General features: G+C 38.9%; 1 protein-coding gene across 1 annotated transcript in view; it reads left to right on the top strand.

Annotated features, from left to right (window-relative positions):
• Window positions 1–18644, top strand: part of spon1a (spondin 1a) — a 65580-nt gene that overhangs the window by 20385 nt on the left and 26551 nt on the right. Inside the window, exon 6 of the mRNA XM_051380469.1 lies at window positions 804–952. Coding sequence (XP_051236429.1) covers window positions 804–952 — 149 coding nt within the window. The remainder of the gene's footprint in view (window positions 1–803; window positions 953–18644) is intronic.

Here is an 18644-nt window from a genome sequence, read left to right as displayed (position 1 = left end):
ACGATCATCTTTCAGCTTGAATAAGTAGCTGTTGAAGGCATCTGAGGTTTATGTCTTTAAAAGACTCAAGGAACTCAAGCATACATTTTATGTTGACTGGAGTCATAAAACCACTATTGTGCTCTCAGGGTGATGTTGCTGGATGTTATTCCAGTCCATGTACTTACATATAGGGGAATGACATGTTTGACAGTAATATGAGATAATATGATAATATGTCTAGTTTCTGTGCGTTGAGGTAGACATGTACGACTACTGAAGGTCCACAATGAGATTAAGGATACCCCAAATGACCTGTAAACATCAACAGTACTAGATGGAACAGCTGTACTCCATGCCTTACACCTTACATAACAGTGGATGATTATGGTAGGACCTCCACTGCCTCGAAGTTAATTGTGTAAGGCTTGGGTTTGCTTTAGCCTGTGCTGTCACCTCTGATGGATCATCATAGATACTACCACTGCTGCATTCTCTGTATGATTACAGGTAATAGGGCAGATATAGAGCTCCACTATGTCTTTTTTCCACACCTTTGCCCTGAGCAAGAGCAATGTAGAGAGAGACTGAAAGGATTATGAGGGAGCATAAAATTAAAGTAATACACTGTAGGTGGTTTGCAGCAATAAGAAATTATTTTTAGACTGAAACAAATCACTGTTGTCAGTAAATATGTTTCACCAGAAAAGGTGCTTGGTCTGTCAATCAACAGACAAATGTATCAATCAACTGATGCATCATCATAAGCATCTCAAGTGCCCTGTGTCCAAGTAATGATATGTTTTGTTGTCTTATTTCACCAGGTCGTGCCAATCACTGGTCAGCCATCATTGGTGCCTCCCACTCTAAGAACTATGTACTGTGGGAATATGGTGGCTTTTCCAGTGAGGGAGTTAAACAGGTGGCTGAGCTGGGGTCCCCGGTCAAAATGGAGGAGGAGATCAGACAGAAGGTAAGATTCTGCAGCACTTAAAGATGACTGAAAGATGTTGCACACATGTTGAATATGAAGTAGAATGGTAATGGATCAAAATGTCCAGAAAAAACAAAACATTTTGAGAATTGATATATACATTTTTTCAAGATACACAGTGAGGGTATTTATAAAATGCTTGTGTTTTATACAAATATTCAGCCTTATTTCTGCAAATCTTTTGCTTCAAATAAAACTGGTAAGAGATGAGTTGCATAACCCAGCTGGCGCCTCAGAGGATGTTCCAGAGTGTGCACACCTGAGTTCAGTATGGGATGACAGTGTTCAGTGTTGCTTTGGCATTGTTGTCGAGATTGATTAGTGCTTTCAAGCATCTATGCTATTCTTAGCCTGCTTCTACTGTGTAAACCTTACCAATACACAGGATCAGGGGGGAGTACCTCAGTAGGACCTGGTTTGGATGTTAAAAGAAAAGGTTAGAAGGAGATTTCACTGTCACTTTTCTTTTTGGCCTTTTCATGGCTTTATTGGATAGGACAGCCAAAGATTGATAGGAAAGGTGGGTAGAGAGAGAGGGGATGACATGCAGCAAAGGGCTGCAGGTCGGATTCAAACCCAGGCCGCTGCAGTAACTCCGTATATGGGTCGCTAGCTCTACCGACTGAGCTAACCTGACTCCCCTTCACTGTTGGTTTGTATTGAAATCAGGCCAAATATACATATCTCCTAAAGAGTCAGCATTAAATTCTTGCACATCAGTTCATCTTTGATTAGATGCTCATAATGGTCAGTGGTTGCTTTGGAAGTAGATCTACACAAGGTATGAACAAATAATGAGCTGTTATTTTCATTAGTTAGTAATTGATTCCAACCAGGTTTCGTCTCTCTTACTACAGGTTACGTCTCTTTTACTGCACCCAAGAGAAAATTTCTCTAGTTTCACTTTAGAACTGGCTTTCACAGCATACTTTTACACATTAAGTTGTAATTTGTATGTATTTCTTGTACTCCACTTTTCATGTCCTTTCTCCTACCTCAGCCTCTCTTCTCTTTATAATTTTCACAAATAGCATGGTATATCTTTCTTATTTCCCTCTTCTGCATGGCTATCTCTCTCACTCCTAGAATAACCCGTGCTGGCAGAGCAGATGGTCCTGCAGAGTGCTTATTATTGGCTAATATTGAAGACCTGGAGTCACAGCAGATAATGAGAGCATAGTGTGAGCAATGGGGTCTCTGTGTCATTGCCGCCTTCCCACTGCTATTACAGCACACTCTTTTTTTTTTGTATTATTCTCATCTCTCGGCCTAGATCATTAGATGAGTTTTTTCTGAGCTAAGAGGTGCGAGTGAAATGGCCCTAGAGTTGATTGACCGGTACAGTTGTACAGTGCTAAAAACATAAATTTTATTAGTTATGTATTATTTAATTGCTGTGTTTGCAGTTTCTGGAAGGCAAGCTATGAAAATTAATTTACCCACACCATCGATTAGTTTTGTAAACCAAAAGGGACAGCTGTCGGTTTTCTACAGGGAGGTTGAGAATTATGGACTTACAGCAGTTGGATTGAGCAGTGAATGGACCTTTTCTTATCAGCAGGAACAGTAAGATGATTTAACAGGAAGAAATGAGGCATTTTTCCTCACCACCCATGATTATATCACTACCAGGTGTGGCATGGCTCAAGCTGTGGTTGTCGAGAATAATTGCTCAATAGTGAAGTGGGACTGGGTGACACATGAATGACTATTACACAGGCGATCAATGTAAACCTTGATTAGTCTGATACAAGGAAGCTGCATGCTATCATTCACTGCCTGAAAAAAGCCAATGAATAATCAGCCTTCTTCAATACTCTGCACAGGGCTTCATTAGTGCTATTTTTGTTTCTGTGTTTGTTGCCTTTGTGTGTTCATAGGTGGACATACAGTATGATTGTACTGTAATTAGGTGATAGCGCTGAGCCTTTGTCATGTAATTTTGCCTCACCTAACACGTGTTCTTTGTGATTGACATTCACAGCTGCTGTGATACCTAGAAACTAAAAACTCTTTTGTTGCCTCAGACAGCTACCGCACACGCTCATTGTATCCACTTTTATACAACTCAGACAACACATAGAGTCTGTCGATGCCCTTGAGGTAAGGAGGCTGGGTGAAGGAGCCATGCAGCGCTTCTTGCTAAACGCTGACACAAACAGAAAGCTGATTCTCTTTTGTCAGGTGGGGCGTTAGGGGGAGCAACTAGCGATGAATGCAAAATTGATATGCATAGCCAGACTCCACTCCAGCCAAGGGGTGCACTGATCAGTGTGTTCATACAAAGTTCCATTTGCAGAACCAAGCAGGCATGCAGACTGTGCAAACATGTGCGCACACACACACACACACACACACACACACACACACACACACACACACACACGTACACACACGCACACACACGCACACACACACACACACACACACACACACACACACACACACACACACACACAGCCCTCTTATCCTGCGCATGTCAATTCAGAGTGTGACGACTTTATTTTATTTTTTTGTTTTAGCTTTCAGAGCTTGGACAAGGGTGTGCTGTTCCATATGTTGTGTTGTTACTGCTCATCAGATGTGTGGTGGAATAATTACATTTAGAATTGGAGCTTTATTAAAATGCAAAACTACAATGGCAGTCATAGTATCTTGTATGTTTCCCTTTTAAAAGACAGTTGTCATACTTTAAAATGAGTAAGGATGTAACATGCACAATTTGCTAAATTACATTTGTCCATTTCATATAAGCATGCTGCCTGTCCCACTCAATTCAGCCCTCACCATGTGACTGGCTGGTAATAAAAATATGATTGCATGTCAGAGCCTCCTCAAACACAGCCTTCACCCACACAGTCTAAGCACCTCTGCACCCACACACTAGTAATCATGACACCATGTCACTCATCATATCAAAAGGGCCTGAGATTATTAGTGTGACTATTACTGCTCTTTTAAGAATTCATATAGGAATGAACAGCGTAAAATGTCAACATAGATTGGACAGGAATGCACTTTGATTTGATTTATGATGCTTGTCACCAGACCAGAGATGCAGATCAAACTTGTATTTGTTGAGTGTGCCCCTCTGTTAGTAAGTGCATTATGTTAAATAGGTGACATGTCTCCAGGTTGAGTAGTTCCAGTATGAGTCAGAATCTAATGGGGGACCCCTTTTTCTTTTACAAATTGTTTTTTCAGACTGTAAACACATGTGCAACACTGGTCCATTTGCCAAGTACAAATGCTCTTATCAGAGGACTTGGCAGCACAGGGATGCAGCCTGGGTCCGTTGTTGTTGTCTCTCCTTTCATGTCTGAGGTGATTTGTATATGCATTCAGTCATTACAGAAGCTCAGTGTGTCACTAATGAGAAGTTTAATGAGACTTTCTGCATGGACCAGCGACCAGGGCCAAAGCCTCAGACGGATTATGAAATCTCCTATTTCCTCTCGCAGCATGGGGTGTTTTTCATTATTGCACGGTACGGATGCTTACGGAATCGTCTATTATCCTGAGCGCCACAGCTGGGGCACAGAGCAGAGACAACCCAACTCAGGCCGGAGCCAAAAAGAGACATTACAGATTAATGACAGGAAATTCAGATCCATGTCACTTGTTACAGCTGTGGTTCTTATAATGGTGTCTGGCATCTTTTTAGTTTTACAAGAATACAATACACTTTCATGGATAATCTATGTGACTCCTGGGATACACCTAGGTTCCTTTTTGATTATAAAAAATAAATGCAGGATACTTCTGAGTAGGATTCATATTAAAGGTATAATGCCAATTGCTACTTGTATTTTATCACGGACAAATTTCCAGGTTGATGAAAGCTCCTTCACAGTTTGCAAGGAACGTTATAGCTGACTCGCACATTTAGTTTGCATTATGAGCAAAAGAACAACAGGTATTATGGAATGAAATCGCTACTTGTTGTTAATCTTTCTCTCTCTGCTCATCTTTCTGTGCACCTTGCAAGGATTCAAATGATAATTGTGCAGTTCATTTGTCGTGAAAACAGTAAGGTCTGCCATCTGTAAGTGGGAGGCCTGCAGTCAGGAGCGTGGGTAGAGAATAATAGATTTGCAGGTTCCTTTGGGTCCTTGACTCTCACTAAATGAGCAGGTGTTTATGTGTGTTTCCCTTTCTATACAGAGTGTTACTTCGCAACCACTTTACACTGCACAGAAAATCTGTATTCCCCATGTGTCTTTTGGTAAACCTTTAATTACCTCTTTTGGTGGCATTGCCCAGTCATAAATCAGTTGTAAATAGCAGGATTTTTTATATCTGGAGAAATTATGTAACTTTTTAGTAGATGCTCACTTAGAAGAGCTACTGCCTTTTGCATTGTTTGTCTGATCTTCTGAGATAGAGGGCGTTCATGGGAAGGATGAAGTGGACTTTTTTCATTTGATTTAATCATACCAGTGAACTGTTACTGTCTGCTGATTCCTCTTTTTGTCGTTTCTGTCTGAGGAAAGTCACAGTGCTTTCAGACCATTAACTGGTGTCATAGCCGTATTTCATTCTTGGCATTGTTGAACCAACAACACACTCAACACAATGTTTTGGAAAGAAGCTGTTTTGTTATTGCTTCAAAGTGTTTTCATGTGGTGCACATACACATTTCACTCCATTCTTTTCATTGAGTGCACAGTTGAGAAACAAATACATGACACAAGCACACTCTCCCTAAGTAAACACATAATAGTTGACATTTTGATGATGAGAGATTGTGAATTTTCTTTTTCTCCCTCAGCCTCCTAAGACCTGTATTAAGCTGACTGACGTATTATGATCAGAGAGGACTGAATGACTTGAGTTATTTTCTTGCGTCATTAAGCTTTCTAATGTCTTTTTGAGATCCAATCGCTCATCAAACAATAAGAGATGAAACCTTCACCTTGATGTCATTCAGACTTGGTCTTTCAGCCCCCACATTTGATTAATTCCTTGGCCAACTAATTATCTTGTGCCTCCATGCGGCATGCAAACATGTATAACACATCACTGAAATCCACACCCTTTTATCTTCCATGAAAGGGTCCAGTTCATGATTACTCACTCACTTACAATTCTTATAATGACAGTTATATTTGAATTGATGATGATGATTATTGAAATGTGTATGTGAGATACTCATACGGTAGGCATTGTGCTGTATTGTATGATCTCTGTTCTTCAGACAAGTGGCTTGCTGAAAGGGTCAAGCTGTGTAGGGGATGGGGGTTTAAATGCTATTAGGATTCACAGTCATTCAGATTTTTCCTCTTGAGTTTCTTTGAGCTAAATCCTTTCTCAGCCGTGTCATAATATAATGAAGCACAGAGAGGCTGACCCATCACTCTTAAAGGAGGCCATGCACTGAATCTTTGCCAGAAAAGTAACAATCTTTCAATTTTAATGTAGATTAAGTGATGTAATACATGCCAAAATGGTAATATATTATCTTCAGGTACTTCACAAACAGTAAAAAAAGGACCAAATAAAAATGTATGAGCAAAATACTGTAGATAGATTTTTGGAGAAACTGATTTGCTCAATTGTGTTTTCTCTATCAACATTCATAATAAGATTTGTCAGTCAGTCAGTCAACTCCAATCTCTTCCAGGCTTTTCTTTTTGGGCATGCATATGCCAGCAGGACTTGTTTTACTGAAGTGATAAATGATACATCTTCGGGGCATGTAAAACTGTCTCTTTTTTCACAGTGCAGTGGTGACAATTCCACCAGGTAGATCTCTTCAAAATGCTACTTCAGCCCTCTGGACACAACAAAATGTTAACATGACAATTCACTCATAAGCTACAGGTGTTTTTTTTATCTTCTTCTGTTTCTGTTGTCTTTATTCTCTTCGCTCTCAGCATACCATTTGTCATTGTCCTTGTGTATCTTTCAGTGTGCTGCTGCATGAGGTTAGGTTTGCCACAGTGGGATAGCAATTAGCTCTAAAGGGTCCTCCCAGAGGGTGAGTCTTGACCCCACCTCTGTATCCAACCATGCCAAGCCATGGTGCACCATGCCAAACCCCAATTGGTGTAAGAGTATGGAGAAATTCTTTAGTTATTCACCGCCAACCCCGCCATGGCCACATCTCCTTTGCTAAACCACTCTTGTGTTTTGTTTTCTTGGTATCTTCTTGGGTGTCTGTTTTTTTAAAGCAAACACCCAATTGTAGGAGGGAACAGTTCTTTAATTTCTCTCGGCCTGTCAAGTCAGCTTTATAAGCCTAGCAGAGATATTCCTGTTTGGGAAAACAAAGCTCTCAAAACCTTAATGCTTGCTTTGGTTCCCAGGACTGTTATTATGATTACCAAAATTGAGCAGGACAGCCAGAGGCTAACGCATTTTGAAATGCACTGAGATAGAGTTGGCTAAACTGTGCTTTGTGTATGTGTATGTGTATATGTATGTGCATGTGCGTGAGTATGTACATGCACATAGTTTGGGCATATGAGTGGGTTGTTTATTTTTCTCATAATGAAAAAGTCAGAGAAATTTGTTACTTTATCTTTAAGAGGCACACAGTTCATAATAGCTTCTCATGCAGCTTTCTTTTAAGGTAGATGGCATGTATTTGTGGGTAATATGTATGATTTGTTGGCATATTCACTGTTTGCATGTGTCCACTTCTGTGTGTGTAGCTCTTAATGTGGCACCTTAGTGGTGCTGGCTGGCCCAGGACTCACAGCTACATACACAGTCACAGGGATAAAAGCTAGATAATTCTGGAACCTCACACAACTTGGCTGGAGGCAGCTTTGATAAAGCTACCCCATTGTCCAGAGAACTGAATAGAATAAGAGAGTAGTAGCAGGCACAGGAGAGCAGACTGGACATTGCTCCAGTCCCTCTTGTTTGTGCATCATAGCACTCAAGGATTAGGCATGTGCCTTGCTTGTCGTTTGGATATGCCAGAACCTTTCTCTGAATATTTGTCAGTCCCTGTGAGTGTGAGATGACACAGTTTAAGAAAATTAAGATTCAAATTTATGCTAAATATTGGAATGTTTTGACTTAACATTGTATCTGTAGTCTCCAAGGGAAATATTGCCCTCTTTTATCTCTTATTAATCAACTATTAATACATCTCTTGTGGTCTTTCATGTGTTCATCTGTTTATTATGAGCCTTGAGAATTTAACTGGAGATGTCATACTTGATGTATCTATCTGTTAGTGTGTATGCGTTAGTTGGAGCCAATGATGCTACAGCTTGCAAACACACAGTTAAAGAAGTGAACAAGATGTGGACAGGGGTTGGAAAACATTGTCAGAGAAAAGTTTTATAATGGAGCGTGGAGTGAAGTGAAGACATATGTATCAGACCATATGGCTTTCACATGCTTACTCAACTGTAAAAAGACTTTGTGAGATGAAAGTAAGTATTACTCAGTGCATCTCATATTCATCCCATCTGTTAGGGAATGCAGCTGCTGTGATTTACCCAACATTAAAGTTAACATTTGATGTGTGCATCGTACATTACAACCTGTATAGACCTGAAGAGCTGATTCCCCTGAATGAGGTTTTTGGATATGGAATAGAGACCTCTCATATTTATTTTTTATTTTTTTAGATCTTCATAAGATCATGGCCAGCTAAATACAATAAACCCTCATTTAAAATCTGTGTGATCTTTTATTCATGAGGTGGCCTCGACAAATCTGTCTTCTGCAATGGCTCTCCCTGTTATGTTGTCCCTATGTAAATGAGACCATGGCTCTGAGGCCATGAATTCACTGCAATCTCCATATCATTTGGTAGGTTGGGGACCTGGAGTCTGTCTTCTCAGCCATGGGTCAAACAGATGAAGGAGACAGAAGGTGATTGACAGTTAAGGACACAGTAGAGCGTTTAGACGTGACCGCACGCATATATCTGACATACAAATCAAATACAAGTGCTATACACATAAGATTTGTCTTAACATTATAGTCTATGATATGATAGAGCATGTAAGCACAATCTAATCAACTTTTGATTGTATATTGTAAACACAATTAGCGTCTGTTACCATCACTATTATTAGTCTACAATAGCTTTTCATAAGAGAGAGCAAAGATTTATTTTTCAGAAACACTGTTTTTGTACCGCCACAGCTTTTGCTAATACCAGGTTATTGCTTATTCCATTACTTTTAGTGTGCCATCTTTCATTTCTAATGCTTCATTATTTTCCCTCAAATGCATTAAAAAGCTCATTACTCTGTGTGTGTGAGCACACTGCACACAAACAGTAATAATAGTTACTCTGTGGGTATGATTTCTCTGCCTATAGAGAGAACTAACAAAAACATGACATTTATGTTATCAGCTTAGGTTGGCTTTATCCTGGATGTTCAACTTTAAGGGCAGTGAAACTCGCGAGTTCTTGTTGCAGTTTATTGAAAAGTTTTTTAAAAAATTAAATACTGCATTGTGGTGTCTGTTTGATTTATCAGTGTTGTCTGTTTTGCCTACAAGTCTACCTACTTTATATAACTTTTAGGCTGATTAATTTTTTTATTGTTCTACTATATTCATTTAAATTCATGATATTTCCATTGGATACAGTGTTATTGACGTAATTCTACTTAAAACATCCACATACTATAGTATAAGTTCCTATATGTATAATCCATGTATATAAATGGACACACACATTATACATTCTGCCAAGACATCACAGTCTCTGTAGGCTTACATACTGTGTATCTATGCAAAGCAATCTTTTGCCTTAAGCATGGTTTTGTTTTTTGTTTTGTTTTTCCCCTTGGATGTAATTCTGAGTTTATGTCTCTTGTGAGAATTATGTATTCTGGTGCATAGCTGTGTGTGATACAGTGCTTCAATAAGGATGTACAACTCTGGTGTTGTATACATGATAAACACATGGATGGATTATAGAAACTTCAGGGCTCAGCCTTAGTTGGTAGAATTTTGTTTTGTTACTGGCGGTGGGCAATTTCAGGATCATCACACACACTGCAGTGCAGTACATCTAGCCCCAATGGCCACTGACCTCCTTACAGAGAAAGGATTCTGGAAGTAAGAATGAAAGTTAGTAAAACGGAAGAAAAGCTTAGCGAGCGACAGACAGCCTGAACTGGGTCATCAAAGGCAGTTACCTCAATTCATCTCTAATAATATCCCCTAGCCCTGGGCGCAGGTCTGCTGGAGTTGCCTGTATGATGGCTCAGGCTGCTTGATGAATGAGTGTGCCAGGCAGCACTATAGGCTTCCAGACTGTGCTGTAAGGCTCAGAGATTGCCACCGAGGACAACTGCAGTCAGCAAATCAATTCACAGTTCTCTAGAGAAGTAGTCAGCGCTTACAAACTCATCTGCCTTAAGCACGGACGATTCTCTTGTCACCACGTTTCCTCCCTAGCCTGCAGGATGTTCTCCTGTCCTGTTTTGAGCATGATTGGTGTGACTGAAGTGACTTCACCTATGCAGTATCGGAACTGCAGCTTATTCTGCAGGGCAGGATATGGGGATGTCAGTGGAGATTTAATTAACACCTGAAGGCTGTGTAAGCCTTTTACGCTATGCGCTGATAACAGCCAGCATGCATCCCATTGGAATTTCGAAGCAATTTTTTATGTCTATTAATAGTTTGGAGTACGTGCTGGGACAGACAGATCAGAGATTCCTGAGCAGAACTTTGATTACAACATCAGAGGTGCTCCTATCTCACACAGGGAAAAGGCTCCTTTAGACCAAATGGGGCTTTGGCATGCAGCTTTTAATTTCACATAATTGTGATGTCCTAGGGAACAGCTTGACCAGTTTAAATACAGAATTAAGTATTCAGCCATTTTTAGTTGGGGCAGAATCCCACAAAATACAAACAAAGTCATGCAATACTAAAATAAGCAAAGCAGTATTTAGTTGTTATACTTTTCTTGTTATTTGTATTCAGAAATGTTAAATTTGTTCAGCTTCTCACATTGCACTTTCACATAAGTCACCAAGAGATAAAGTAGAAATGAATGCAGTAGTTATTCTCCTCCTGCTACACATCGGATGTTTCCATGCCACAATCTTCAGTGTCAGGTTGCTTTATATTATAGTGGTGACAAAGCATATGAATGACTTATCTGCATAGTTCTGCACTCAGAGGAAATAAGCTTTCCTGATAATATTAACGAGGTGAAAAATAACAGAGGTATTTGCATGTTAATTAGCTCTAATGATCTTTTTAGCATGATGATTATACGAGTATGTGCTGCGGCTGATATTCCAAAGGGATCTGAAAAGGCAGAAGCTCCAGCTGTTACTGCTTCATGTGGATGTCTTCCTGCTATTGCAGTGAGTAAAGGGGTGTTACCTCCCTCATGTTGTTAGCATAGCCACCAGGAGCTGGAAATAGCCATTAGTATCATTTTTCTCCAGAAACTGTGTGAATGATATTGACAATTTCCACAGCAGTCTCCTCTCGGCTTTCGCTTCAGTGTCAGACTGGCTTTGTTGGCATGAAAGATGCTAATACGGTTTTATTTGCATTGGGAACCTGGTCGTCTGCACTGCCTCATCTGTTTTCTAGAGCAAGACTCTGGGCAACATTATCATCATCACTGTTTAATGAAAACTCAACCCTGAAGAGTCTCAATTCCGAATCTGAATGCACAATTTCAAACATGTTCCACCCACTTATACACACACACACACACACACACACACACGCACACACACACCCACACACACACACACACACACACACACACACACACACACACATCTGGAGGATAATTTTGACATGATGGACTGTTTGTTTACTTCAGTTATGACAGTTGCCTGATCTTATACAGTTTCCTTAAAATCATAGAGAATAGAATACATCTATCTTTGGTCCTGTGAGCATTGGTCTTGCACACATGTTGGCATTAAACAATAAGTAATTAAAGGGCAATTCAAAGACATGCAGTGTAAAACAGACAAACAATGAACATGCAATCACACAAAACACAGAAGTCAGAACAATTCCTTTTATTTGTTCACCAGTCCATTGATTATTCAGTGTTTAGCAGGTGGATACTTGTAGGAATAAATTATTTGACAGGTCTTTTCTATTATCAACAGTGTATGCTGGTAGTGGCAGCCTGAAGGCAGAATGATGTATCCACTATGGAAGGGTTGAGATGGCTCAGCAACGATTTCACCAGATATGCAATGTGGTCTTCTGAAGGCTGTGGGATATTTGAGCTTTTGCTGGCAATAGTTAACATTCTCTTAAGTATGTTCCTGCCTCCCCAGCAAGGTATGTTGAATGTGTAAAGACCATGTGTAAAGCTTTATTTATGGTGGTCTTGTATCTGCATCAAAGTTATATTATTTCTTATCTTTATTTGATAGTACAGCTGATGAGTGACAGAAAATGGGGGCACAAGCTGTGACCAGTTATTTGTCTTTGTTTAAAAGCAGTTCATTTCTTTTACACCACAGCGAGAACTGATTTTATTGTTGTTTCACAGGATTCCAACCAGTGCTGTATCATCTGCAAATGTGATTAACGGGCATTTACCCTGAGTGATTTTAACCGTATTTCCAAAGGAAAATGTGAATGAATGTGCGTTTTCATGCACTTCCGTTATGGGAATATTAGCATTATTTAAAATGTTTCTCTTTCAACTCAGGTTAAAAACAGGTGGATGGAAACACAGCTGGTTATTGATAATCATCTCCTATAGCCTCCATCAAAAACTATTGGTGTTATAAACTGATTAAACCACAGAAAGTGCACATATGCACTACGGTATGGGTTTCCAGGTGATTATAGACCTCGTCTAGTAAAGTTACTGACACAGGCCTTTGTATATTTTTTGGTCATTCCATCCAACATGGTGCATACGCTTATGTTTTACTGTCTGTTCCCTTAACACATCTTGAAGCAGACTCTTGTGAGACCACTTAAAGGGGATACAAAGGCTATAGCATTTTTTTTGCATATTCCAACACCAAGTTTGCCAAAAATATTTATATTTTCCTACGTAGCTTCCTTTAAGGGTCTGCTACTATCTTTTGTGTACAACTGTTTTGAAGAGAATTGTCAGGGTCACTTTTGGAGGGGAAGTTTTGACAGGATTTGGACAGGCTTACTTCATCTCCACCCTAAAGTTTAAATGCAGCCAACAGAAACTCATGGCTTTGATGCTGATGAATTGAGACTGCTGTTACTATTTAGTTTTGGTGCTCCAGTATTGTGTAATTGTGTTTTTTATAAAGGGAATATCAATATCGAACAATATAACAACAATGAACAATAAAAAAATGCTTTGATTTCCCCTGACTCCACTCTGCCTACCAGCTTGGGAAATCCCTAGCAAGCAAACTTAGTTTTGTTCATCTTAAAAATATAATCAATGTTGCCCTCTTATAGCTAAATCTGTACTCATGACTGCCTTTAATCTTTTAGGTGTACTTTGACACTATGTGCATAGTGTTTTTGGAAGCAAATTAATTTCACTATCATAACAAAAATGCTGTTTTACCTCAAAACTAATTAAAAGGATTGCAGATTTATAGTAGGTTTGATTGATTATAGCAAGTTTTTAATAGTTAATTCTGTCGTGTGAAAGCACATAGACTACTGTACGGCTGCCTTCCCGCCCATATTCATATTAAACCATTACAATTGTCAGTGGAGCAAGCAGGCAATATTAAACCATATTAACACTGTGACTCTGTTCCTAACCATTTCTTATTTGCGATGATGCCAGTTTAAATGCCGTTTCTTTCCTAACAGGGAATTACAAATGCTAAATCAAGCATCGCAAATGAAGGTTCACTGCGCTTGTCAGGACTAGATGGAAATTATTCATGCAATATGAATCTTTTCCCTCCAAGATTAGAGAGTATGTCATCTGCACTGCATGATGTGTCTTCTCTAATGGATACAAGCAGTTCTCTGTTCTGGAAATGACTCTACTGAGCTTTTTTCACAACATAAGCCAGTTTGAGTGAGCAAATGTATTAAAAAATAGAAACATGTTCAAGGTAGACTACACAAGAGCTACCTACAAGTAAAGTCTTTGCATACATATTGATGCTTAGTAACCTGAACTCACCAGCTTCCAGGGCTCACAGGTGGGAAAGAGGCCTGTTCATACTCTGAATGTCTCCTACTAGGAGCCTTGAGGCCCAGTGAAGTGTACTTCATCTAATTAGATTTTAAGCTATGATTTAAATTTTTCCTGTTTGCTTTCCACTCTTTGTTTTCATACATTTGCAAATTAATATCAGCCCAAATTAGTCTTATTTTTTTAGCACACGTCTTAATACCTTTCTTCTTAATCTGTGATGTGAAAACATCATAATAACACAAGCAATATTCTGTTGTGTGCTACATGTGTGAAGGGGCAATGTCCCAAACGGGATATTGTTTGTAGTTCATATGTGAGTTTTACAGTTTTTGTTTTTGACGAAGCATAGCTGTCACTGTAAAAAATGGCAAAGTTGTTGCCATCCTTTACGTGTTATTGTTCTTCCATGCATTGTTTTTCTTCTTCTTTTGGCATACTTATTGGCAGATTACAATATTTAGGCATGTATCGTGCCTCATCAGGTCAAGGCGAATTGCATGCTTACGGTACGGTTGAAAAACTGGAGTTCACATTTACTTGATACTCCAGCTAGTCTACAATGATGCAGTCAGTCTAACTGTCATTGTGAAGAATTATTTTTTTTATATTTTAATACCACAAGGTCCTTTTCATGCAATCATAGGTTTCTAGTTTTTAAAGGGCCATGGTTAAGACTGACCTTTGACAGAGCATTTATCTGTGTCTGCAATGCATAATCTTAATGGGCTCTTACTCTTGTGTTGAGTTTTTATTTCTTTTTTAGCCTCAAACATTCATGCTCTGTCTCCTTTCTACTGTCTGTCGGTCATATAAAACCATGTAAAGGGCTGCTTAGGGACCAGTATCTGGTATGACTGTTGGAGAGGAGTCTTTCCAATTAGCTTAAAAAGATTGTGTCAACAGTTGAGTAATTTTGTGGTACAACATGCACACATACAACATGTGCAGCTGTAATTAATGCTAAGTGCTGCTGTTTTCTGGAAAGGAATTTGCCATGTTAAACAGAATTTATGCAAAGTAGGACTATACAACATTGTTATAATCCCTCATAGCAGTCCTAAATTGAATTTATATTTCAGTGAATGGAATGTTCATCTTAATGTCTGCAATGAATAATGACTAGGGGTTACATTTAATTTGAGGCCTGTCATCTTCAAAACTCTCAGAAAGAACGTCTTTAATGTGCATGTAGGTGACTGTATTACTGAATAGATTCTCAATACTTATGATCTATATGCCCACCTTCCTCCTCTCATGTCCAATTGATTTCTGCCTGGAGGCTTTAAGCTGGATAAGTCTCTCTACAGGCCCATGTTTTCTTTTAACTACAAGTGGTAAACCAAATGTATCACTATCTTTACCTTAATTTATTCCACTGTACTTATTTATTCAGGGAAGGTTCACTGAGAGGAAGGAAAGCCCTGATCACATTTGCTCTGTTACACATTCATACCTGGAAGCTTCTCAGTACAACCACAGCGGTTAGGGTTAAGGGCTATGCTCAAGGGCACCCAAGTGCTGCTTCTTCACTTTCCCCACCCATATTTTTACCAGTTCTGGATTGAACCGATGACCTTCCAATCACAAGCTTGCTTCTCTAACCTTTAGGCCACCACTGCCCATTTCCAATTATCCACCAAAATTTATTTAAAGAAATTACAATTAGTTTACATCCTTTAACACTTTTAAGCACCTTTTTATTGTTTTTTCATAGAACAGTTTTTTCCATAACAAGTTAATACTGAAACGTCCTAAATCTAGTTTTAAACTCTGTAAGCTTCAGCAGTGCCGACTACAAGTGCACTTGCCACGGGCACATGCCACGTATGTGTGGCAAAGAAAATAAAACATTGAATAGAGGTGCGGTCTAGTTCTTTGCTCATGAAATTATTCCCAGGCCACACAGACCAATAATTTAATGGAAATTCACTAGTAGCCTGTTTTATTTAAATAAACCCAACTCTCTATTTAAATCAAGATTATGTGCTAACATTTTACCGTACCTTAAGCTTGTTAAAAGTACAATTATGTACCCCATTCTGTTAGCCATGATTTTTTACCTTTCAAATTAAACAAAATGTCCACAGTTTTCACCTTAAGGACATTTTTGATACCTTACAGGGTATTGTTCTGACAAATGTACCTTTGGGTACAGAAATGATACCCCTATTTATCTGTGTGTACTCATAAGTGAGGTTGGCTCTATCATCATTCACCCATGCACTAAACTAAAATGTATTTACTGTATACAGGAATAGAAATATGTAGCTTTATACTGCAATTCAGATCTACTCCCCAGCTGTTTTTTTCAAAAGGGGGAACATTACTTTCAGTAATTCCAATGATCATCCTACATCTGTGATACAAATGAATCCCTAAGAAGACAAAAGCATAAGACTTATCTTTTGCTACATAAGACACTCCTATTTTTAATAGTCAACTCTTTTCCTGTGTCTGTCTATGCTGTTTTATCTATACTCCCAGTGTCCCTCACCGTCACATTAAAAGCAAATAAGTTTGCAGAGGATCTGACAGACAGTCTGTAGAATTGTTGATTGGTGGATTAGGGGCTAAAAGAGTTTTTCTTGTGTAATTGTGACATTAACATTTTTGAAGACAGGTAAAGAATATACACTTGAAAGGCCACTAAACTATTAATGGAATCTAGTTATTGTGCTTCCTGTAGAAAGAAGAGAGAACACATAATGAACTAGTATCTGCTGTTGCTTGTGTTGACTTGATTTAAATACATTTGAGATGGTTTGTAGCATATCATTGTTGGTTCTTCTGTTTCACAAAAACTTTTGTAATGAAACACAACACTGTGACACCCTTCATCTCATAGAGAAGCATCTCCACAGAGAGAGAATTGTACTTCTTTTAACACTTGCTGTGATATGATGGCAGTGTGTACTTTTTTAGCATCACATTCCCTCTATCAGTAGTCCCTGTATAATTACACATGCTGTATTCACAAAAGGGAACTTTCTTGTACAGTCAGTACTCATTTCCACCGATTGATATGCTGAAGCAATTCTGGGTGTTTTGCTCAATGGAAGGTAAAGTTATTTTTCACTTCTGCATCTATTTGTTTTAATGTTGTGGTTCCTTATCAGCACAAACACATAGTTATTATTACCTGTATCAGCCAATGTTTTCCATTCAGTAATTTAATGTCTTATTTAGTTGTTGAAATAGCTAATTGTTGTCAGGTCTTAATAATGTAAAGGTGTTTCTCATGTTCTGTCTCTCTGGTGTGTAAATCTCATGGACAAAACCACTTAAACCAGCTAAACTACCACCTCAAAAAAAATTTGCATAGAATTCAATCAACACCTCTAATACAGTGCCAACTAAACTTGAACATTATGAACTTCACAAAGAAGGGATTTATTGCAGAACTGTTGGATTAGATTAGGGTAACCGGTTTACCAGATAAACAGGTAATTCACATAATAATATAAAATGGGTTAAGTTTGAGGTTAAATCCTCCAACAACTACAGCAAGTATTCACATTCATTCTTGTGCTTACATGTTACAAGCATGAATAATAAAAATAACTTTAACTGCTAAAATGATTATAAATCACACAGGACCAAATAGTTAGGTAAAGATTGCAGAGGCTAATGCAAACTGTGCTTGTTGAATCACCTTGAAAATATGGCTAAACCCATTGGCCTTGACAGTAGCCATCAGCCTACTGTGATCCATTGTAATAATGTGTTTTGCCTTGGCATGCGTACTGGTCACACAAACACACACACACACACACGTGCAAACATTGACATACACAGATGTTCAGAATCACTTACAGTGTATGACCAGGTTGGCATTTGAAAGCCAATTAATGTATGAGCTGACATGTAATCACGCCACCCTGTCAATGAAAGGCTTTGGTGCAGCACAGATCAACATGCACACAGACACGAATTTCACACATGGAAATGCATACACACATACAGATTTACATGCAAACTGACAAGAATATATTCCCCAGCTACAGCACCTGCGCCAGAGACAACACAACACGTGTATCAGTGTTTCCTCGCAGGTTTATTTTTGGTGGTCTAGGCTCTGAAATCTGCCACCTGAGGCGTGACTGCCAAATGGCATTGCATTCACAAGCAATCACAATCATTTGTCCTATATTATTGTATCATGTGGGAGGATATTTCAAGTGATCACACAGACTTACAAATTACATCAAAGTACAAACGAGAAAAACTTTTTGGGTTGGTCACGTAATTTTCAATATAGGGAAAAACACTGTAGCAGATCTGTCTGACTGAGAACTTACTTTGAGTTTCACCATTTACATCTCAACAGGACCAGTTACTTTAGTTAGTAAATTAAGCAGGATCAAATACTGCCAGAGTCATAGATAAAACATGCTGAAAGAGTAAATGTAATTGCACTAAAATGTGTCCTGTAATAAATTCTACACCCTTCACAACTAATCACTTTGAAGCAAGGTATTGCCTGGGTTACTGTGGGCATGAGGAACAACCACCCTGCACAGTTGTCCTGGTAATGGAAAAAAAGGAAAAGACTTGAGGGTTGCTAAGGTTTTATGTGCCAATGGGAGAACCGTGACA

The sequence above is a fragment of the Dicentrarchus labrax genome, unplaced genomic scaffold (genome assembly GCF_905237075.1).
Source record: "Dicentrarchus labrax unplaced genomic scaffold, dlabrax2021, whole genome shotgun sequence".
Classification (NCBI taxonomy): domain Eukaryota; kingdom Metazoa; phylum Chordata; class Actinopteri; family Moronidae; genus Dicentrarchus; species Dicentrarchus labrax.
This window is presented reverse-complemented; position numbering and strand designations above follow the sequence as displayed.